This window comes from Gavia stellata, chromosome 1 (genome assembly GCF_030936135.1).
Source record: "Gavia stellata isolate bGavSte3 chromosome 1, bGavSte3.hap2, whole genome shotgun sequence".
NCBI classification, from domain to species: Eukaryota; Metazoa; Chordata; class Aves; order Gaviiformes; family Gaviidae; genus Gavia; species Gavia stellata.
Window position 1 is genome coordinate 68,842,556 of NC_082594.1, and position 24,593 is coordinate 68,867,148.

At 41.5% G+C, this 24,593-nt stretch overlaps 2 protein-coding genes across 2 annotated transcripts in view; one reads left to right on the top strand and one right to left on the bottom strand.

Moving 5' to 3' along the window:
- The first annotated feature begins 165 nt into the window (after positions 1–165).
- On the top strand, positions 166–23,995 carry ST6GAL2 (ST6 beta-galactoside alpha-2,6-sialyltransferase 2). The gene is made up of 5 exons (XM_059822178.1): positions 166–1,162; positions 5,547–5,644; positions 8,786–8,887; positions 9,998–10,172; positions 23,727–23,995. Exons 1-5 carry the CDS (start codon positions 217–219, stop codon positions 23,993–23,995), a joined length of 1,590 nt encoding a protein of 529 aa, XP_059678161.1. The 5' UTR covers positions 166–216.
- Positions 21,123–24,593, bottom strand: part of LOC132317625 (pinopsin-like) — a 92,590-nt gene continuing 89,119 nt past the window's right edge. Inside the window, exon 4 of the mRNA XM_059822167.1 lies at positions 21,123–21,350. Coding sequence (XP_059678150.1) covers positions 21,123–21,350 — 228 coding nt within the window. The remainder of the gene's footprint in view (positions 21,351–24,593) is intronic.

Sequence of the window (24,593 nt, forward strand, 5' to 3'; positions counted from 1 at the left end):
CCTAGTGTCTGCAGGCTCTGGAGTTTGCTTCTGCTTCTGAACCCTCCATGCTACAGCTTGGAGATTAATTCTGCACATTCTATCAAAGCGTATTAAGATATTTCTGAATTGTATCTATTTTTAGAACCATTCTTGATTAATACTTGATGTTCTTTCCAGGTTTCATTTTCCTTCACCAATACTTCAAGGCACAGAGGAGCTGGTAAAGGCATTGCCATGAAACCTAACTTGAAGCAATGGAAACAACTCATGCTGTTTGGGATCTTTGCATGGGGTCTGCTTTTTCTGGTGATATTCATCTATTTTACAGATAGCAACACTGCTGAACCAGTTCCGAGTTCCTTTTCTTACATTGAAACCAAGAGGCTTCTGCCCCTTCAGGGCAAGCAGAGAGTCATCATGGGAGCCATACATGATCCATCATTCTCTGAAACCGTCGATGGGAATGAGGTACTTCTTAATGAAAATCTCTTAGGTACATTTAAATCGGGGACTGGAAGTGTTAAGAAATGGACTGATTTGGAAGATGCCTTTAGAAATGAAGATGAGTTTTTTCCATTCCAGATAGGAAGAAAATCAAAAAGTGCTTTCTACCAAGTGAATGACGATTATTCATTTGCTGCTGGTCAGCCTCGGTCACACAACCACCTTCAAGAGATAACAAAATTCATCTCAGCCGATGAGGAGAATTCAAAAGTAAATATTTTACAGAACAACTGGAGCCATCAGAGAAGAATGAGGAGAAGGAGCACAAAGCATAGGAGAAGCCACATGCTAGACGAATCTGATGACTGGGATGGGCTATATTCCACAATGTCGAAATCCTTTCTTTACAAGCTTTGGAAAGGGGATGTCTCTTCCAAGATGCTAAACCCTCGACTGCAGAAGGCGATGAAAGATTATCTGAGCGCCAATAAGCATGGGGTGCGGTTCAAGGGGAAACGAAACTCCAAGTTGACAGGAGACCAGCTATTCTGCGAGCTAAAAGAAAGGGTGAATGTGAAAACAATAGATGGCAAGGAGGCTCCCTTCTCCACTCTTGGATGGGAAAAGCACGTTCCCCAAATTCCACTGGGCAAATTGTATACACATGGCTTTGGGAGCTGTGCCGTAGTTATGTCTGCTGGTGCAATACTGAACTCCTCTCTAGGGGATGAAATAGGTGGGTGAAATGCATCTATTCATGTGCATATGTATGTACGCGCGCGTGCGTGCGCGCGCGTGCGCGTGTGTGTGTTCATGTTTGTCTTTCAAAAGGTTCATTCTTCTCAAGTATAGGTCTGTAAAGTCTGGTTGTTCTGTCTCACTAGCGTTACATGAATGTGAGCTTCTGGACTTCAATGAAGCTCTTCCCTTTCAGGACAGTATAACTGAAAGGAAAGTCAGGCCTGAAGTTATAATTTGATTTAAAGAAAACGATGCCTTCTTATCATATTACAGCTTGTAGTATAAAGGAGGCACTGGTTTCATCAGATATGCCATATTTGACATTTTGCTGCAACGTGTTTATTTCTTCAGCAGATTAGAGCCATGTTCAGGTTTTATTCTGCAAAGCTGTGTTGTACATGTGTGTATTTTGTGGTGGCTCATAGAGAAACTGCTTGTTGTATTGCTATCCCCAACTGAACTTTGTCTCCATGCCAAGAAGCAGTAGAGCATCCTCTTCACATCTTGCATGTTTAGAGTTCACAGACATACAGAATTTAGACCCTTGAGCAGCCTCATGTGCTGAGGTCAAGTCCCCTGACCTCTTTTCCAAGAGTGAATTTAAATGACTTCAAGTATCTCCGCCCATTGTTTTTCCATTGCCGCACTGAGTCAATGAGGTTACAGGTGTGCTGAGATGTCAGCATCACACAGAATTCCCCACTTCACAGTGGGAGTTTTGTGAGAGCTATTCAGAAAAGGATTGTGGAGCCATAAAACTAATCCAGGTCAGGTTTATTTTTTCTTTTCAAAAATGAGTGCTGCTACTCGTGTTGAAGTCTCAGTAGTTCTTCATTTTAGTAGTACACATGCAGTATGCTAAGAGCGCTGAAAGAAGGATGAAATGCATGTCTCAAACTTGCTTCTGGAGCAAGAAGAGTTACCTCCTTCAACTCTCTATAAAAACCTTTTGATGTTCACTCGTTAATCCTCCCATCTTCCAGGATTTCAGTTCCCAATACTTGCTTCATCGCACTGTATCATCCCTTTGACACAGATGGGTTTCCTTTAAATCTCTGGGATTTATTAGAGCTGCTATCATTATCAAACTACTCTAATAGCCTTCCAGCACAGCACGGGTGCCTGGCTGGCTTGCAGCTAAAATCACACCAGGGTAACCCCCAGTTTCACAGGAAGCCCCACTGATGTAGAAATCTTTGGGGTGAAAAAGCTTGACAGTGCCTCCCTTCTCCAGTGTGTTATCCTTGACTGAATCAAAATCTTCTGTCAGTGTTCCCCGGTACACCCAGTTTACACCAGTATGGATCAATGCTGTACTGGAGAATCCATAGCACATTGTGACATATTTACATAATTACATATTACAGCATGCATCATGACATATTTGCACACTCAGGTGCAGCCCAGGTGTGGACTTTGGTGCTTGACATGGTACCTGGGGCCCGTACGCTCCTGTGTGTACCCGTTTTCTCGGGAACAGTCTGGGCACAGAAAGCTTATGCCATTCTCTGAGGAAGAGCTTTTGATTTAGTTGGGATATTATCATCTGATGCCGCCTAAAGGGAGGAGATGCTGTTTGGTAAGGCCTACAGTGAAGTTTCAGATCTCCTCCTACGTGTTGTACAGGAAACTGTGTGGGGCAGCAGGAGTCACAGAAGGTTTTCTCTAAGTGTCCTCTTGGCCACGGGCAGGTACTTGTGACTGGGCAGAGAATTTGGGCCATAACTGTGGGGGGCCAACCGCCTGCTTACAGCCACCCCAGCAGGGCCTGGCGCAAACCTCTGGGTCTTAGTGGTCAGTGCGGCTCCTGGGAAGTGCTAATACGCTGGAGACATCATGCCAGTGTTCCCCACTTAAAATGGACAGTGGAAGCTCCAGCATCTGTTCGTATTATTCCCATGGGGAAGAAGTTACGCTTCCACTGCAGAGCCCAGGTAGTGTGTGTTACAACTGAGCTCTTGGCCATGCCTTTCCGCCTCCCCTCTAGTCCTTGAAGAAATGAGAAGAGGCTGACCAGGAAGAGGAAGACCAGGAAGAGGAAGATCGGACTATACAAGATGCTCTTTTTCCCTGCCCATGCAGAGCTGTAGGAGAAGCCTGTCCTCTCCCAGAGCTGGCACGAGGGCTACCAGCCCTGGGTTGAAAATGTAAGCAAACCTGCCAGTTTGGAGGCACCATGGGCGGCCGGTGGTGCTGCTCTGTGGAGTCAGCCTGGCACCCATGCTGGACTCCTCCATATGCACGGAGGCCCGGCGAAGTCAGCATCGTTAGGGAGAGGGGAAAAACACCCCATGCCTGAGTTCTGGTTTTTGGCCATGGCCAAGGCTGTAGAGCCTTGGTTGATGAAGTTGCTGCAGGCAAAAGGCTTTTACTCTTTATCCTCCCGAAAGAAAAAAAGGCGTAAGAAAGCAGCAGCGGAGGACCTTTCTTTTCATAGGCCTTTAGCTCCCTCTTCTGTGTTCCTATTAGAAACACAGGCAGAAATGTTAATTTGTGTTCCACCTTTTGCCCTCTTCCCCCCCACCCCTCCGATTGTTTTTGAATGAAACTAGGTATGGAAATACTATGCAGGTACAGCAAACACGCCCATCATGATGGTGCTATTTACTGGGAGACCCAATTATCTTGGCATCATCAGGAAGTAGCAGGGATCTGTGATCAAACCCCAAACTTTTTATGTCTTTAAAATGGTTATCTCCAAATACCTAATAAGATTAAAACCAATTCACTTAAAATCAACTCTTATTAGTGTTAAACTGCATCCTGATCATATGTTTTATGGTGAAGGAAAGGTTTTTGGTCTTTATACAAACAACCAGGGTGGGTAATGTTGGAAACGCAGCACACTGTCTCTCAATTAAGTTGTGAACCATACAATTCTCATTTCCCAACCCAATTCCCAGTTGTTAGTCAACAGATTGTCAAAAAGTTGTCAAATGCAGGTCCAAATTTATGTTCTTAAACTCATAAGCAGGTTTCAAGTATTAAGGACCTTTGTTTTTCTTTTCCTTCTCCAAAAATGTGGAGTACCTGCAGCTTCTGCTGACTTCATGTCCTCTAGCTCCTACACAATGAAGATGCTTATGTTTAGGCAGATGAAGGCTAGGTGTTGAGGCTAGGGTTGTCCCTGCATAAGGACAAAGAAAAAGCCTCCGCTCCTTCCTAGCTTCTGAGGAGTTGGGATCGGTGGACATTTGGCACAAATCTCTCTTTTCAGACTCAACATGTTAAGCAAGTATGGCTGAGATTGGATTGCCAGCTTCGTGTCACACAACGTTTTCTTGTCCGGAGTACAAGAAGTGTGGAGTAAAGGTGTGAAAGGACGGAATATCCCAGTTTGATAGGATCAGGCCTGAACTCCACTGAACCATGTTGGTTATCTTTGGAAACTTCTGCCTCTTCCATTTTTGAGCTACAGAAAACCACATTTTAAGTGACTAGAGATAAACAGCTGTATAAACTGCCTATGGCTTAAGGCATTACATACCCATTTTGGCCTGAATCATAATCTCTGCTTCCATCAGTAGAAGGGGTGAAAGTAGACCAAACAGGGGACTATTGACAGGGACAGTGTGTTTCTGGACAATGGATATAATGTATTCCTCTCCCTCACACCTTTGGGCTTTGAGATCCCCTTAAAAGAAGCACTGGGAGGGTGATTATCTTTTATTCAGCAAAGGCTTGCACAGAGTGTGTACCCTTGACCCATACTTGACCTATAGCTGCTTTCTATTCTGCATGACTCTGAGGTCAACAGCTCATGGGGAAACTTTGACAGTTAGCTCTGTTAGATCTTTGCTACCAAGGGATCCTCAGGTTTCTGTGTGTGAGCAGGTTTGTGGGCTGACTTCCCTACAGAACCCTTTAAGACTTGTACTGACCTTGAGAATAAGTACACGGTATGATTAATAGGTTTGGGGTAGTCTGAGATTTTTCAGGTATTATAAAATGCTGTGAAGCACAAGCTTATAGTTAAGTGTTGTTACTCATTCAAGTATGCAATTAAATATCCTTACAATTAACATGCTTTTGCATGGAGTAATTCTTTGTAAATTTTGTGCTAGAAATAGCGAGCAATTCTGTGTACTGGGTGTACTAATAACCTTCCCACACTAAGTTTATCCAATTAGGAGAAATATTTAAGTATTGCAAACTAAATTAATAGATGATTCTGAACTTTTTCCGGTGGATTTTAATAACGTTAATAACATATGGCAGATGCAAGAGGATTTTTGTTTGCGCATAGTAGAATGTTTATCATCCTTAGAATATGAAGATTAGGAGAAAGGTGTAAGTTTTACATTTTTTAGGTAATTTCTTTTATTTTACTGTTCTGTATTACTAAGAAAAACAAATTACTCCCTCATTGGTGCTCCTAGATTCTCATGATGCCGTTCTAAGATTTAATTCTGCTCCAACACGTGGCTATGAAAAAGATGTTGGAAATAAAACAACCATGCGGATCATTAATTCTCAGGTAAGATCTTCCTTTTGTGAATTCAAGTCAATGTCACTTCTGTACAATATGACATTAATTTAATAACTTCTGAGAAAGTGTTGGGTAATCTGGGAAACAGCTAGTGATTTAACAGTCATGATGTAGAACAACTAAAAGTTCTCCCTTACAGGGATGTTCACACTGCTGTCAGTATAGAGCGATTGCACTAGTTACTTGATATCCTTGTTTCAAAGAATTGGTTTGTAAAGTTTCCCATGCGTCCTACATCTGTAAAGGCTCTGCAGGATGCCAGAGCCGTCAGTACAGAAGACCTTCACCACCCTGCCTCTGGGATCTTCACAAAGCCTGGCCTGTGGGGATCCCAAAGCTCTTTCCTCATATTCTCCAGTTCCCCAATTATTTCCTTGCTGGAAGGCGAAAGAAATGGGAACTGAGCTGTCTTAATACATAACTTTAGGCAAGTCATCGTTCTTTAGAAATTCGGAACGAACTAGTAAAAAACTTTGATGTACACTGGATATTACACGTAAGGTGAGTTTGTTCATCTGAATGGAAACAGAAAATGGGGTTTTATGTCAACAAAAAGTTGTGCATTGAGCTACAGTGACACCTTATGGTTGAGAGTAGTTTTTCAATTTTGAAAAAACTATTGCCTGAACTCTGGTCTTGGGCAAACCAAGCCTCTTTCTTCTTTATGAAATACAGCTAAAAAGCATCAACAGAGTTACTGTGAAATTTTATGACATATTGAAATGGTGAGTCTACTTAGTTAACACCAGTAGAATGGCTGGCCATGTAGCATGCTCTGTACATACTGATTCTTGCTGAACAAGAGCAAAATTTTCATTTACTGTAATTTTTATGAATTTGGGTTTTCTTCTTCTGCTTTGAGTGACTGCCCATGCAAAGTCCATCCTTGGTGGGTGTGTTCTCTGTGTATAAGTTCATGTTCTTTGGCACCACAGAGAGGGCTGTTCACTGTCATTCCCTTCACATTCGTTTTGTAGCTCTTTGTGAGGCTGCAGGACAAACTAGATCTTTGAAGTGATCTGGGTTAAATATGCCCCCTTTCTTTTGCTCAGGGGAAGAAAGCAGAAATATCTTACTCTGGCTTTAGTGCTGAAATCAGTGTAGCAGAGAACATTGATCTTAATGTCATTTATTTCATTTTTGGATTTTGTTGGGTTTTTTCCTTTTCTTTGACTGTTCTCTGTTTTACTGTTACTGGTGCTGACCGTGCCTGAACTCCGGTGCTGGGCAAGGAGGAAGGTTTAGAAACTTTATTTAGTTGACTAGTCTCAGTAGGCTCCCTGTAGGAGAAGAGAAAAATGCCTGCAGGGAGTGATCTGAGCTTTGTTAGCTCCCCAGCGAATTCGGAGAGACTGAACGGCTATCCACTGCTTGTGGCAGGCTGGGGTCCTCCTGGCTCACAGAGCTGCTGCGGTATGCTCCCACTGGGGTGGTAATGGAGGGTCCCATGGTCTTCTCTGCTGCGCTGTACATTGCTTGCTCTCCACAAGGCCTCTCAAGAAAACACAGGGCATGGCTAAAGTTCAGGCCAGGTCAGCTCACACGGCTTCCTTTCAAGTGTTCGTATTCCCACCACCTTTCTGCTCCTTCAGAGAGGACAGAAGCCACCCATGATGCTCTGGCCACCTGCTAAGAAACTGGCCTTCCCCTCTCTGGAAGTGAAATCTGCATAGGCCACTTGATAAAAGCTGCTTTCCCTACCAGTACTGAAGATGGGTTACCCATACAGGTTTACTGACCCTCCCCTACCCTCCTCGCTGTTGGAAATTTCTGCATTCAGTTGATTAAAAGGCTGCTATGGCCCTCTGCTTCCCTCATATTCTCTGCTGTGAAAGCCCAAAGGACACGAAGGAAGCCAGTGCAGCCACAACAGATATTGTTATTCCAGAAGAAACTCATCTCATGCATATGAATGCAGACTCACTAAGAGCGAAATTTGTGTGGACAACACTTCCAAAGGACTCTTGCTTACTGAAAGGCAAGTAAGAGCTCCTTTGTGTGATAACTGTGGAACCGAGCTTTTAAAAGCTTGACCTTTTGGTCTGTTTACTCTGTACTCTCAAAAAAGGAGTTTACGTTCTCAGGCGAAAACTGCTCTGAGAAATGGAGTTGGGGATGCTAATGGCAGCACGACTAATTCTGTTCTTGTAGAAGGCTGATGGAAAGTCATTAAGCACAAAGTTTATGGTGGGAAGAATATTGCTATAGCAACAATATTATTTTTCTGAAGAAAAATATGCATAATCAAATATGGCTCATTGGATCCTAAAGGGAAATGAAAATTAGTATGAATTTATTTGTCTGGAATGTTGATTAGTTTAACAGCTGGAGCCAAATTCATGCTGTTTCAACCAATGCTGAAATCATTCAGCTCAATCCTGCCTGAGACTGGATGCACCAGGGATCAGAGAGATCTGGTTAGGCGTGGAGGGTCTGGGAAGGGATAAGCCAGCAGGAGTGAAGAGTAAACTTCCTGTGGGGTGGGAGGATCAGGCAGAGTACCGGGAGATGCGGGAGGGAGTTACCTGAGAGCAGCAGATCAGAGCAATATGGCAGTTACTTCAAAAATAGCCCTGTCACATGCCTGTTGCTGGAATTATTTTTGTAGGTGTACCAGCTTTTACAGTCATGGTCTAATTTGCCATTTTGGAGTTACTTGAAATGAGACTGTCTTGCTGTTGAAATGAGAAAACAACCAAAAAGTCGGAGGCGGGGAGTTGGGGAGAGACATTATCCCTGGGGGCTGTATGTAGCCCTTCAAGGAAAGCTGCTCTGTGTCTAAGAAAAGGGTCCTGCAGGCGGTCTGAAATACCAAAGCTTTTGTTTTCAAAAGTTCTAGAATACACAGTAATGTTGATACACAATTATGCAGCATCTCAAGTGGTCCCATCCCTCACAGACAGAAAGTAATTCAGCATACTGCTACTTCAAACTGTCATGAGTACTGTTTATGGCTAAGGTCTTTTTTATGTATTTTTTTAACAAAACAAGATGCTTAAAATCAACCGGAATTAAATCAGAACAAACAGCAGCGTGGGGAGGACTGTTCATTTTAGAGAAGGATTTTGCCATTTTTCTGGATCCCACTTGCTTTTAACGCTGTGCAATTCTTTGCATCTGTGTTTGCAGATTCTCACCAACCCAAACCACCACTTTGTCGACAGCTCCTTGTACAAAGATGTTATCTTAGTAGCCTGGGATCCTGCCCCCTACTCTGCAAATCTGAATGTGGTAAGATGTCTGCTTGGACCTTTCTTCCCAATCAGTCTGAAAGCACTGGAGAAAATGAATGCATTTAGTACGCAGTCTCCTGGTTCTCACTTGTCACAATGATGAACCCCAAAGTCTGTCTTTATCTAAGGAGTGGGGAATGCTATTTCTGCGTGAATTGGTCAAAATTAGTTTGTTGGTCAAAAGCTTTTTAGTAGCCAGCGCTTGTACTGGAATGGACTGCTCTGAGATGCTAGGATAGGTGGATGATGGGGGTTTTTCATAAAATACTGCTGTTTTCACGTAACAGTGAGTTTTCTGTGTTTGCCAAGGAGGGAACATTGCTACGTTTCAGAAGGAGGTTTTATCAGGAAAGGTGAAGAATTGCATCCATTTTCTCCCACCTTCCCCTCTGCCTTCCCAGACAAAATACAACACTCTAATGAAAATCTCTCTTGGCGCCTTCTCCATTTCTCAGGCCTCCTCCCCACCAGTCTTCCCTCTGTGTCCGCTCCCCCACAGCCATCTGTGCCCCACCGCCCACCCCCTCGCTGAGCGCAGCAGACGTCCATCTGCTTGTCACTGGGGGAGTCTCTGCCTTGGCTGGTGCTGCAGCTCCAGTGGACCAGTTGATCTGATGGTTCTTGGCAAGGGGAGCTCGGAGCTGAGCAGGCTGCAAAGTAGAAAGTAAACCTTCATCTGCTGAACTCCCTTAGCAACAGATGTCAGAGGCTGCCTGCCTCCTACGCAGGCTGCTCTCAGCCTGCTTCACATGCTGCTGCTGCCTCCATCAGGGACAGGGACACTTTCAGAGAAAGGTTCACCCCCACGCCCGGATCTTGTGTCAGGGCTCTTTGAACCCCTTGTTTAACGCGGGCATGTGAGGGGGAGATGGGGTTGGCTTGTCCCATTGCAGAGAATTGCTTACTGGGAGTCTCTGCATGAAGAAAGAAAACAGAATAGCCCAGAGTGAGGACTGGCTTTCTAGGAGAAGCATCCACCAGTGGAGGCTGCTTTGCTACCTTTGCTTCTGTTCTGAAGAACCCAAATGAAGCTAGTTCTCATTATTGTAGTGTTCAAAACACAACTGATACTATAAGATTAAAAAAATTCTTATTTTTTTCCTCCTAGTGGTATAAGAAGCCAGACTACAATCTGTTCACTCCCTATGTACAACATCGCAGGAAGAATCCAAAGCAGCCGTTTTACATTCTCCATCCAAAGTTTATATGGCAGCTCTGGGACATCATTCAGGAGAACACTAAAGAGAAGATACAGCCCAACCCTCCTTCTTCAGGTTTTATTGGTAGGTGTATCAAAGATGGGCCCAGTAGACATGTTAGATTAAAAAAAAATTAAAAATGGTAAATGTGTACATCGCATGAGGATCATGTCCATACACATGTACTGTTTGTTCTTGGTGCTCTATACAGAAACAATCACTAGCTAAAACACACAGTATAAGAACTAGAAAATAGTTAGGTGAATTTAATGTTCTGCTTTCTTGCCCTTCACATCTGTAGTATGCATACCATATTTATAAAACATACATACATCTGTGAGGAATTTGTATTATTCCATATTAATTTATCTATTGAGAACCTACTTGATTCTGAAGTTCATTGTTGGGATTGTAGAGCAGAGATGCATCAGACAACAAGTGAAAGCATCTGGTAGATCATAGGGAGAGGATGGAATCGCTGATGCAGTCTGACAGGCCAAGCTGTATTCCCTACACAGGTCAAGGAATGGGATTTCCTACGCCCTGTCACGATTTCCAGTGCTCAGTCTGAAAGTGCCCAAAGCATGCCCCTTCTTCTGACGCTTGAAACAATAGAGTTTCGCTGTATTTTTTTGTTCTTCCTTGGTACTTCTTGGCACTGTGCCCACAGTTCATCCAGCGTAACGACTTACCTGATGCATAGCAGGTCCTGATCGTGAATGTCTAAAGGACGCAAGTAGTCAGAGTAGCAAGGCTGAGTCAGGGTCTTCCTTGCTTATGCCTCTAGAAACACAGAGGGCAATAGAGCTCCAAATACCATCTTCCGCTTTGGAGCCTTTCCTCCTTGACATTGTGATATCGGTCTATGTATTTGCTGCAGTCAGAAAACGCTGTTATCATTCTTCCTATCTGAATCTGAAAGTGAAGATACCTGCGATTGCATCTGACATGGGAAAACCAGTTCTGAGCACTTATCTGGGCTCTGTGTACAGTAGTGGCATCCCAGGATATTGTGGACCCCACCAAAGGCCTTAGGGAGGCTACTGAGGCTCTCAGAGGGATGACATACTGGTGTCATCTGGGAGATGCCCATCTATGATCTGAGTGGGTTGTGCTTACCTGGAGCATGAGTGTAAAGAAGAGGAGGCCTTGCGTGTTGGAGGAGGATGGCTGGGCAGTTGGTTACTTCTTGAAGTGAGGTTTTTGGAATCTGCTTGTAAAAATTCATAAGGAGAAGTCTGCCCATGTGGAATGATCTCACCAGCAGCATTCACATTTTGCAAAAGCATTTCTTGGAGTAATGAAGTTGTTGATAAAAATATGTTAACAGCTGCTGATCATAAGAATAGTGAAGAGGATCATTGTACTGTCAATCTGAACTTCCACCATATGTAAGAAACACTTCAAAAGCTTTCTTTGAAGAAGTGGAGTTCATTTCACTATGAGAATAGAACAGTAATCTTCAACCCCAAATCTAAATGTTTCTGACAAAAAATATCCTTCAAGCAGAGACTGCTTTGAAAATATCAATCAATAAACAAGCAAAAACATTAACAAAAAAAGCTGTACAGGTAAGTATACTCTGTGTTTACAGATGCAAATTTGACTCACTCATCTCTACTGGGAATTTATTTATATTGTTCTTTTCCAAAGAAGACGCTTAGACATTTTGGGAAAACTGTTATTAGCTTTAAGAAAGCAAGGCAGTAAGACAAGCTTATTGGGAGTCATATCCACCTCATTTGATAACTAGCTACTGTTCTTATAGATGCATTTTAAATATTTTATTAAGGAGAGGCTTCCTATTTTAGTAACCTTATTGAATGGATGTCAATGCATTGCATATGTAACATAATATAAACTGGGAGACAGCACAGAAACAGCAACTGCGTATTGTCAAAGGTGGACATAAAGGGCAAGATTAAGCATAAAAAAATATAATGCAGCTTGGCAGAAATATGAAAAGTTATGTTGGTCTTCAGGTCAGGTATCTCTGAACAACTCATGCAGCAAATACCCAGTTGAAACTGAAGCTGGCAGACACAACCGAGTGCACCTGTATGAAAGGTGTATCCTGAATGTTGAGCTTCTACCTGATTCTTTTAAAAGCTATAAAATTATTTCCTATAAAATAAATAGAAAGAATGGGTAAGTGATGGCCATCATAATATATGAGTGTCTTATTTCAAGAGGATATGGGAAAATGTTTTGTTAAATGGCCACGTGCTAATACCATGTGCTCGAAACAGCTATATGAAGGAAGATAGGCTGTTGTTAAATAGAGGGTATGAATTTTCACAGGCAGAGGGACCTGTATCCCTGAATCTAAGCTCTTTATAGCATAGACCATAGTGATTCTAATCACTTCATTAGAATAACTTATTTTAAGTCTGTGTGCAATGCTCTGCAATTAGAACAAATACAGACTCTGCGCAAGGGTCTGGTTTGTCCATCTTTACACCGGCAGAAAGTCAGGCAGCCCTCTGTGAGCCGTGGTTATTTGTGGAGGAAGAGCAGCAGTTCCTCACATCGCTGTTGCTGCCAGTAACATGGAAAAGGTAAAAAAATGGTTCTGGGTCAAGTGAAGCGCTTTTGTTTCAAGCTTTTTAACCCTCTTTAGCCTTGGTTTTACAAAATTGGACAAATGTATAAATTAAAACATGGAAACATCAGACTATTTCCTTTCAGGAATGTCAGGAATGTTTTAGGGTGGTCTTAGAGTGTTTCTTCAGTAATTACATTCTTCACTTGACAATTGTATCTATTTCTGCCACATAGCACTATTTGTAAGAAACTGAGTCTTCCCAAAGGGAGGATGCTTGGTGGAATGTGTTCTCACGGTGTTCTTCTGCAGCAGTGAGTCCACCATCCTTCAGCAGTGATTGATGCCAGGGGAATCTTTTAACATTGTTGATAGCTGTATTAAAGTACTTCACTCACAATATTATTAAGTCTTTTGGAAAAGGGGCCAGTGGGTCATTTGTGGGGAAGGGGTAGTCTCTTGCATGCTGTGACTTTAGGGGAATGAGAGAGTGAGAAGAGGTAGGATCTTTTTCCCTGGTTTCTCCACCACGTGGGAGCTAGGGAGAACAGTAGTTTTTTGTGCTTCCTTTGGGGTATGGGATGCCCCATCTCGGCATAACTCCTTCCTGGAGCCACTGGTTCCCCAAAACCCTACGTACATTAGGTCTGAGGCAGCATGTTGCTGAGGAGAGGCAATAGCACTGCAATAGCTGGTGGTGGGGGTGAGGGAAGCATAGCGCGTGTCTCAGCTGTAGAGGAGGGGAGAGGAGAGGATGGGAAGAGAAGTGTGGCACAGAGCGGGATTGGTTGTGCTCCACTGGTTACGTACAAAATAAGGCACAAGTCTAGAATGCTTTAGTACATTCACTTACTGTTTTCAGCCTTTTAAATATGTCACTGCTTCCAGCCACTTCTGAAATGGTAACATATAACACACACGCACTACGGAGGTCTAAAACCAGGTGAGACGAGTATTACCCAACACAGATCAGCTTCCTCCAAGAGCAGAGTTTCTCCGTTCCTCTCCATCAGGTTCTAACCTGTAGATGTTCCTGTCTTCGGTTTTCTTCTAAACAGGGTGTCAGCTCGCGGCAGCCCATCCATCACCGGTGCCAGACTGCACCTTAACAACACTATGTGCAGACCCACATCTGACTGCAGTCTTTTCCGCTAAATTTGTTATTATTTTAACATTGTTTTCTGCCCAACCTAGTGATGGGTGTAAGTTCAGGACATCGTTGAAAGTAGGCTGAATTCATTGCCTGTCAAATTGCGGCCCGCTAGTTAGGTGTTACTCCATGTCTAGGAATGATTAACTTGGCACGGGCAAGTCACCCTTTAGTGTGTTATTCTGTAGCTCAAAGGCTATGAATAATGACTAAGGAAACACAGAGGCTGTTGGGGTTTTTTTTGTGGGGAAAGGTTCACCAGGGTAAACCAAACCTTTTATTTTAATGTAGGAGTCTTTTTTGGCTTGTTTTCTGAGACGCTGATGTGCACTTTCTCTGGCTTATAAATTTGTCTTATGTGGCATGTCATAGCTTAGCTAATGTCACTCCTCATTATTAATTATTTACTCTTTGTCTCCCTAATCTAATCCTTAGATGAGCTTTGAGAGCCCATTCTTGCATATTTTTGCATCATTTTTGCAGCTGCCACCTTCATGCTTTTAAACAAAACACTGCACAGTATTCTCTTCATCTCGCATTAGCATTAGGCAATTGCCACGGTGGCTTTTTGCAGTTACTTTTGTTGGTTCACATTTGGCTGAAAATTAGGTTTGTTAAATGAGTATTGATATATTTACATCTCGTCTTGGACTTTGATCTACTCCATTTTTCTCAGAAGAAATGTAAGCATCCAACCACCAAATCTGAGATTTGGATTCCCCTGGCAAATCCTAAATTGACAGTTGAAAAAATGTCACTGTTATTAGGGAAGGATTTGCCTTATCTTTTGGCAGCAGAAATAAGTGTTACCTGTTTGCTTCCTATTAATACATTTTTCATGGTGAAAAACGAACTCGGTCTTCCTCCCCTCTTTCTGAACATAGCAAAGCTCAGTTTTTAATTGAGGCTGATGGTGTATAAATTGGCAGTCTGTATTTTTACCATTCTGCTGTAAGAAAACTGTTCCTGTACCCTCCTTGGTAGCCACTGTAAACAAGGACCTTACATTTTTGTCATCTGAAGACCAGGACTAAAACTGCTTCCTTGAGTTTCTCAAGAGCAGCATTCCATGTGCATTGGATGGGATGGTACATTAGCATTCGGAAAGTTTGGGGCTTTTTAATAATGCCTAGATTATACACAGGCTTTTCTATGAATAGTTTGCTCCTGTCCGTTTTTTACTAACGGAATGTGTTATGAATTCCTACTTACTGTAGTCCATCAGTACACTTTGCTACCTTACCTCTTCAGAGGTGGTTTTACTTGAAATTCACATTTATATACCCTTATATACCCAGCAGCTCTTGTCTTTTTAAAAAGCTAGTTGAAAGCTCTGACTGCGGTATTATTTTTTTTACTCCCAAATCAAAACATGGTCCGTGTAGATTTTTACATTTTAGGTTGTCTGTGTAGGTGGTAGTCTTTGCTCTGTGTTGTAGCTTTTAGCATAACATATGAACCACAACGCAAAATGATAACTAAGCCCAGATTACTTTATTGTTGGGAGAAAGAAAGGCTTGTTTGAGGCTTTACAGTTGACATTACAGATTTAACAGTTATGCGTCATTAATAGTTGATAACATTAATCTTCATTTGCGTGCACTGAGACAATAGTACAAGCAAGACTATCATTACACTGCAACATTAGCAGATCATTGTATGACTAAGAACTTAAATTTAACATGGCTTCAGAGAGCATATTGAATAGAAGAATGCAGCTGATCTCCAGCTCTGCTTAGAAAAAATACACTTGCATGAACTGAAAGAAACAATTTGACATATTAAGAGTTACCTTTATTACTGTTACTTACTCAGCTGTTTGCCAGCAGTTGGTGAAGGAACAGGATAGCACTTACTCTTTCCAGCTCAGTTTTGTTCAAGTATTATCACACAAATAAATAATACCTCCAAATACGTAAGCTTTAAATTCTTCTAATAAAAAGCACTCTGAAATTTGAGCATCTTCTACTTCCTGAAATACAGAGATAAAAGAACAAACTCTCCTCTCACAGCACCCCAAATCACAGGAAAACATCTTTACTGTTCTAGTGTATCACCGAAATTTGAATAATACATTTAAAATTATTTTATATTACTGGTCAGCATTTTCCACTCTATGCTCATATTACAGAATATATTATTGTGATTAATGTACGGCTTTTTGCATTCAGCATTGTGATAAATACATCATTTTCTAGGTCTACTATACCGAGTATCTATACATCAAAGATGACAAATACTGCACAACTTATTAAGCTTATGCACAGGGCCATTTGGTGACAATTAAATTCCTTAATAAATACTGGTTTCCTGTAAATTTAGGTAATGTTTTCTTGTGGTTAGTATGTCATAGTTCATGAACTAAACAGAGGTAAAAGAACACTTTTTTAGAAACATAGTATTTTTAAAAGCCAGAGCTATTTTTACTGTATGTTCCAAAGAATAATTGAGGCACATTTGGCCCAGTTTCAAGGAGTAACAAATTTTCCTGTGGTACCTGAAATCCAATCAAGACAGGACAAATCGAGACTATAGAAGTAGACTAACATACAGAAAACTAAATGCTCTATGTTTATTTGTAATGCTTTCAAGTGCACATATTATCAAACATAAACTTACTGGTGTGTCTAGCTAAATTCTTTTCTGTAACTAAATTCATGGGGTGTGTGAAATGAGACACATTATGAGTATAAAAATCAGATTATGTGTATTTAAATGTTTTCAGCATCTCTTACATTTTGTTAAAATGATGCTGAGTTCTTGCTGAATGTTTGAGTTACACTTCTTACTCCAGATGCCTTTGTACAGCATCTCTTGTATTCATGTATATTAAACTATATTTTATTTACTTGTAAACTAGAGAATGTTCTTTTTAAATTAGTGTGCTAACCACAATGCCTAATTGTACTGTACAAAAGATGCATGTTGGAAACTCAGAACCTCTTCAGTCATTAAAATTTCCAAGAACAAATTGAAAAACATTTTCTCCTTTTGATTAGAATCCATAGTATATGTTCATTTGTATAAACTATCCATGCAAGGAATTTAATCTTAATTTAATTCTGGTTCAGATGTTTTTAGTGCAGATTGTAAAAGCCCAGGAGTTTATTTGTGCCAGTTGGACTAAGTTTAAACCATACCCAACACTTCCTGACACCAAAGATATCTGCCGAATAGGAAAAAGAAGTAACACATCTTTCTGAGGATTTTGAAATACTAATATATAATATTTTGAAACACATAATACTTTATTAGAATCTAACATTGTACTGTTGTAAAAAACTTGCAGGTTGACTGCTTCTCTGACAGCCACATAATTTCTTTGGAATAATATATTTTAAAATATTTTAAAAAGAATATTCTATGCTCACAGTCCTTTTTTTTTTTGTCCAATACGGTATTCAGGAACATTGTCATTCAACTATAAAACATTCATAAAGCACACCTTTGAATGATCTACTATAAAACAACTTTTCTCCACACAGGCAGAATTATTTTGCATTTTTCCATTTTCACAGTTGTAATCCAAATGGGACTTTTGAAAATCCAGCAAGAGTATTAGAATTAGAATGGCCTATACAGAAATACCTTCAGTTGTGATTTTGATTGTATGGTTGCACCAATCATGTGCAACCATTCCTCACTATGAAATTTAGATCAGATATTTAAAATCTAAAAGTTTTAAAGCTTAAGCATCAGATCTGGAAGAGACCAGGTCTGATGGTCATTTTCACACCTGCTTGCTGGTGTCGGAGTCATGCCTACAATATTATTTTTGCATGCTTCAGTAAACTTCTGAAAAGATTCAACAGCTCCATTTCCATCCTTGGACCCCAAGTGACCTGATCTAGCTTCAAAGTTGTCCCTGCTCTGAGGGGACGCTGAACTGCCTGCACAGTTCCCTCCAGACCCCTCCACAGATCTCATGGTAACGTCATCACTCGGACTGGCAATATTTCTGCTGGTTTGTACTGGAGTTAACAGGTTCTTGACCAAATCCCCCTAGGCACGATAGTAATACTGCTACTACTAGATTAATCCAATTCATCTAGTTAATCTAGTTTTTACTGAGCTTTTTCAGGGCCCACTGATGAAAAGCAGACTTTGTGTTGTGCCCCATGGACTTCTCTTGGCATTCATTCTAAGGAGTACTTCACCCTGTTTTGATGTTTGCATGCTATAGATAGCCTGTGGGCTTTCCCTTTCAGGTTTTAGTTTTTCTTGTTGTGCATGTCCTCTGGCCTTCCCTAAATACTTTCTAATTCTCTGCTTTCACTCCTATTCCCATACCCTAATTCTTTTGAGTGTAAAAAAAGTCATCTCCTTTCAGCTTAATCCTTGCACGTAAAATTCACTTCTGTTTATGGTCCATGGCTAGGTCAGTGAGAGAGCAGGACTCATGCCACGTAGCTTTAGATGTCTCCCGGGCAGGTCTGTATTTGTGTTAGGCAGCCTCAGACTTTTTAGGGCAAAAAATAGGTACCTTTTAAATATGGCTATGAAGCCTGTGTTCCCCTCTATATGTGAAATTTTCATCCCGTACTGGGAGTGCAGCTAGAACTCATGCAGTACAGGTATCCATGCTGCCCCTAGAGTCAACAGAAAGAAAGAGGAACTTCTGGGACATGACTTCGTACGATGCATTTTTAAACGTCTACTCTGGGATGAGTAGACATGCGCTGCTTCCTACAAGTGCCCACTTTCTTCTACTGACAGCAAAGGAGCCTGTGATACCTATCATCTCAGGTGTGGGTAGCTGCACCAGTGGGCACATTTGGTCAGATGAATCACACCTTGTTTTCATTTCTTCTCACAGTGCTCCTGGAAAAGCCAATTACATTATTTTTTCACAAAGCTTCTGACCTAGGAGAGTGGAGGAGAACGTGCTTGATAGCAAGAACCAGACTCTTTATTTTCAGTTTCTGTCTAGCTGCTGGAGAGGAACAACACTTAGAGGGAGCAAGTCATCCCATCGTAAAGTAGACATCTAAAATAAGTCAGATGAACTGTGCCCTAGAAATGCCTGTCTCCTGCATTGTCTCTAAAGAGTGCTTTACACCAGCTAGGTCAGAGATGGGCACGAACATCTCAGTGAGATTAATTCTGTCCAGACTATAAGGTGTTGGGACGGCTATCTCATCATGCTCATTGATGTCTCCTTAGGTCATGTGTAGGCCAGTCTGTGCTGTTTTATATGTAGTAATTGTGCATTGACTGAAAACTAACTTAAGGACTGTGAGCAAAGACAAATACTGAAGTGTATCACCCTACAGGCTATCAAACGATTTGGTTTTCATTCATACTGATACTGATGATCATAGAGGAGGGCCAAGATACAAAACAAACTTGCAGATGATACTGAATCGGGCAGTGATATGAAAAGTACGTGGACGAAAGAAATACGTAGGTAGGCATGTACTCTGTGGGCAATATAGGGAAAGGAAGTAAACTTGGAAACCACAGGTTAACACGCGTGGGAGGAAATGTGAACAGATTCAGCCGCAGAAGAGACACCTAGGAAGCGATAATACAGAAAGAGATGTGTAAAAATAACAAATGGGATAACAAATGAGAAGCAAGGTAGGACTTCGCAAGCAAAACTGGCAAGCAAAACAGGTTAACAGAAGGAAGGTCAAGTCAGCAAGCAGTCAGGTGCATACCTCTTCTTTATCTTTGTGACTGTATCCAAAACATAAAAGTTCAAATGTAACGTAAAAAATATTTTGGCGATTATGTAAGTGCCAAAAAACTATTAGTAATTTCAAAGAAATTATAAGATCACTGAAGGCAACTGGGTGAGAGAAGGGAAGATGGGGAAACTGAGTTGTGAGGTGGATGAAAATATAGGCAGCTTGGCACACTTAGACCTGCTGGATACAGATGTCAGTAACTCACTCCAATGTTGTTAACACCAAGTAAAGAAAGAAACTGAGTTAGAGTGGTACCAAAAAACACGGGCTAGAACATGAGACCCAAAACCCAGGGAGCTCTGCTGACAGCCCTGTTTTAGGGACTTAAGTAAAACAAGCCAGGCATGGCATTAGAAAGTAAAGAGAGTAAAAACTGAATATATCCTAGTACATGGACCGGTGTAAACATCCTCATGGCTTAAACTGCTGCTGTTCTTTTAGAAGACGGTTGATTCATGTTTTTTGTGAACTTAGATTTCAGTAACGGTTCTACAACACTGGGGCTGTCCCCTGTGGAGGGGGGCTCACATCCTGTAAGGCGTGGGACAGAACTGAACCCATTTATTCCCTATTTTAGTGAGGACTCTATTCATACAAAGAAAACCGCTTCTTTTCCAAAAAGAGCTTTTTTTTTTTTTTTTTTTTGCCTTCCCTCCCTTCCATCTTTAATATAGTGCTATCCCACGTTCTGTTTTTGAACGCAACAGTGTGAGCAGATCATTCCAAGGGAGAATTTGGGGACTGTGACAGCTAACTGGGGGGACCTACCTCCTCAGGTTCATGTAGATAAAGTGTGTAATCCTGCTTGCCCTGGGATCTCACCCATAGGTGGTTGGGGTGGGAGTGCTGGTTGTACTGCACCATTGGTCTCTTTGGCTGGGGGTCTGTGGTGTTAGAGGTGCTAAAAGAGAAAAAGCCTGTCACTGACCACTGTTTTTCCCCAGAGTAGGGTTTGGGCATTTGACATGTGCACCAGATCTGGAAGTCTTTGGAATGCTCCCATTTCCACCAGGACAGATAAGCCTCTGTAGCCCAGGAACACCTCTGTATGTGGTAATCTCTACTCGTCTTAGCTCATCTTTCAGTTTGTTGGCCCTCGACTTCAACACAAAGATGTGCTGTAAATTAGCTATTGCCACTCAGAAACTAGCCTGTCGAGTCACTGTCTTTCCTCCCTCAAAACATCATTGTCCAGCATAAGCAAAAACTTGAACGGACTGTCAGAAATTATGGTTATTCATGAGCAACCTGATCTGAAATCCCAAGACACAGACTGGGTGGAACAAGGCAGGAAAGGCAAAGAGCTAAACTAGATAGCCCAGCGTGCCTTTTAGATTGATTCTGGAGGACATTGATCCACAGATCACGAAGAACTAAAACTCTACCACTTCTAAGTGCTCGATTAACTAATTTACAGGAAAGTCAATGATATTGCTTAAAATTTTGTCATTATTGAACCATACCTGCGGTGATGTGGCCTTCTTTACTGTTATTAAGGAAATGATAAGAGAGTCCCAATTTTTGTTCTTGGCAGTTTTCCTATCCCAGAAATGGCAACTTCCTTTATTAATTTTAAGGTTAGCTGGGTAATGCGGCAGTGAAATGAAACACACTGTGGTTAAGGCTTGTACTTTCTGTCAGAGCCAATTTTCCTAAGACATTGGTGGTACAGCTTTTGAAGCTGGTTCCAGGCGTGGCTCTGGGTGCAGGAGAGAAGTCATTTTACTGTCTGTTTCTGGGTGTGGTTTGTTATTGCACACGTTTCCACCACCCGTCCTCTGATTCAGCTGGATAACGGTTACCTTGGAGTGGCAGGTGGGCTCTTCATCAGTGGAGGAAGGAGGTTGGCAGTGGAAAAGCTGACGAAAGCATTTGTAAAACTGAAACAACAAACAAACAATTCTAGACATAGTTGCTAGGCAGGCTACAATTCAGAACATCTCTGTAACAGCTTGGAGGCAAGGAATCATGGTTTATTAAGCTCGTACTTTTTGCTCAAATAGGAATTAAGTATTTTTTCGCTGTGAATCCGTGTTTCTTCCTGCTTAAGACTAATGTTCGCTTAAATTTCTGGACTTTTCCTTTGAAATTGATACGCTTAGCTTTTCTGAAACCATAGACTGTGTAGACTGTAAAGCTGTAGAACAATCTAAAACATTTTCAGAACCTTTCATTTATGATAAAAGAAGATTTAATCACAGAAGTAATTGTTTTTCAGTTACTTCACACATCAGGCAGGGAAAAAATCATTTTGATAATCTAATGATACACAGCAGGGAGAACATAAGGTTCTTTTCATTAGCAAGCCATTGAAATCTCAGTGTTCCCAAACTGCAAACTAAACTTCAGAAAATGGCTTTGCTTAATTAACAAACCAAAATAATTTTTTATGTTAATTCATGTCACTTGTGAGAATTACCCAAAACACCTTTGATGCTCTATGATTCCAAAGCTGTTGTACAGAAAAAAACCCAACAATTACATCAGTTCTCATTTGTAAGTGCAAAGTGAGCAGAATTAGTACAGCTGTCTCCTCTGAGAGTTGACAGTCATATTCAGTGGATAGGGATACCAGTAGTGCAACAAGTGCTTCAGTACATTTTCTATTGGTTTTTATTTTTTAAGTGAAACCTTAAAAAAAAATACGTCCAGTGCTTACTCTGTCATCTTCCTTTCACATGGCTATGGGAAACAGAAGAGTATCCCAGAAGCTATGATTGATGTGAAAGTATTGCAGTTTAGACAGTGCTGTTGATCGATATCTGATATTAGTCCCTTTGGAAATGTGCAGCCGCAACAGTAAGATTTCTCTCATTTCAAAGCTATAAAGACCTTCTGTTACTATGGATTTACAATTGTGCCATAGGAAAACAAGGTTTGCGTAAGTCCACCTATCTTCCTTCTGAGTCTGTCCTGTTCTAGTTTTCATCTTGAGCATGGGATAAGGAGAATAACAGCATCACCTAAGGTCAAAGCAAACCTTTATCTGGCTTTAAACAGGAAATTAATTTCCATATGGCCTTTCTTAGCCACTATTGACAGTGCTGATGATAGTCTGCCATTGATACGTGGCAGGAAAAAATGGGTTGGCATTTTATGGATTGCTCGTTGCTGAGCTGGAGGTGGTTAGGGGCTTTTCCTCGTGACAGTGCTGCTCTAAGAAGGAATTCACCTTCCTCAGCCTCTCTCTGTGAGACTCTTCACAAAATTCTTAGAAGCTGTGGGCTTTTGTGCTACCAGTACATGGCTGATGCTTCTTTATATGTCCTCAGGATGTATTTAGACTGCCTTCTTGGTAATGTCTTCCTGCCTAGAGAGAAGCAAGCGGATGGAAAAAGTGGAATTGGTTCAATTCTAGACTAAGACCAACATTGTAGTAAGGTGGAGATGTTTCAAGGAGTACGCTGATACCCTAATACTGCCAGCAATCTGAATGAACCATCCAAAAGTTGTCAAGGGAAAAAACATGGGTGATACTAGCCCATCTTTCTATTCTTGTCTCCCCTTGCCATGGTGTACAAAAAAAAGGAAAGGGAAATCAGGCAGATTTTTCATAGCCTTGAAGATTAGCATGTATTTGCAAGACACAGATATCCAAAAGCACAGAAGAGGATAGAATGGGCATACCTGGAATTTTTTTGTATCTATCTCCTGTATGTGGCAGGTCAGAGTTCAGCTGTGGAAGTGGTAGAAGTACCAAGAAGAGCTCCTTAAAAGCACCAGACAACTGCTCTGTGTGTATGTGTGTGTTCTGTATTCTGCAAGTGAATGTAAAGACCTGATCTGTCTTGCTAAATAGCTTCAAGAATTGATAATGTACAAGAAAACCAAGAGAAGTCATCAGTTGACTCAAAAAAATTAGCATGCAGCTGCATTAGGTCCCTGATTCTTGTGTGGGATATTTTGTGGCCAGGATGGGGTAAATGGAAGGAGGTGGGAGAAAGCAGTCCTCTCACTCAAGGAGGCTGATGGTGGTATGCAAGCCCTTTATAGGCTTTTTATTCTTTCCTTATGTTTGTTGTCCTACCCTGTCGACTCTACAGGGGTGGCAGTCTTTATGTATCAGGGACGTGTGAAAGCTGCCCTAGTAAAAGGAACTATCTTTCACTTAATTAACTATCAATTTTGCAGAAGTAGTACTTAATGTGTGCAACATCAAAGGAAAGCAAGAAAGAAAAACAGATTGGGTGCTGCAGGGAAATTCTGTGAGAAAGGTGGAATCTGGGGTTCACTTTTGTTTTCCCTTTCTGCTCCAGGTATACTCATCATGATGTCCATGTGTAACGAAGTGCACGTGTACGAATACATCCCTTCAGTCCGTCAGACCGACCTATGTCACTACCATGAACTCTACTACGACGCAGCTTGTACCTTAGGGGCCTACCACCCACTGCTCTACGAGAAGCTTTTGGTGCAGAGGATGAACAAAGGTTTGCAGGATGATCTGTATCGGAAGGGGAAGGTCATTTTGCCAGGGTTCAAAGCTGTCAAGTGCCCCGAAGGAAATAATTTCTCGCACTTGTAGAAGAGAGTCCTTCAGAAACAATGTGCAATAAGGTACTACTGTCGTACTATAAACAAGAAGAGAATACTTGAAAAATGTATCTTAGACCAATCTAGTCTTGAGTCTATAAATTGTAATTAAGTAGCAGGCATGAGAAATACTTCTTTTCTGAGCCTGAGTATTTATTACTGCTTTGCGAATAGTTAAAGAAAAAATAAAGGCTTAGCTCTGAAAGGTGCAAAGGACATACTTAGGCAGAAATATAATGTATTGTTGTGGGTGTGACTGTCAGAATTTGTTGGTCTCTTATGCCACATATGCTAGACTGTAACTTTTTTTTAAATGAACTTATTTAACTGTTAAACCTGGCATTGTGAAACAGCCTCTATTGTTCATGTACAGAGCGGCCAGTTGAACAATGCAGCATTTCTCATGGCGCCGTGGGATTTTCACACTCTCCAAGAATGAAGTAATCGCTACTCTGAGCTCTGCAGTCATTGACTAGAGTAGACTTTAATTCCCGTTCATACGCAGGCTCCCTTACAAGCCTCCAACAGTATAGAGGGCCTTATGGTGGCTATGACGTCAGTGCAGATGGGAGATGGCTGTACACACAGCT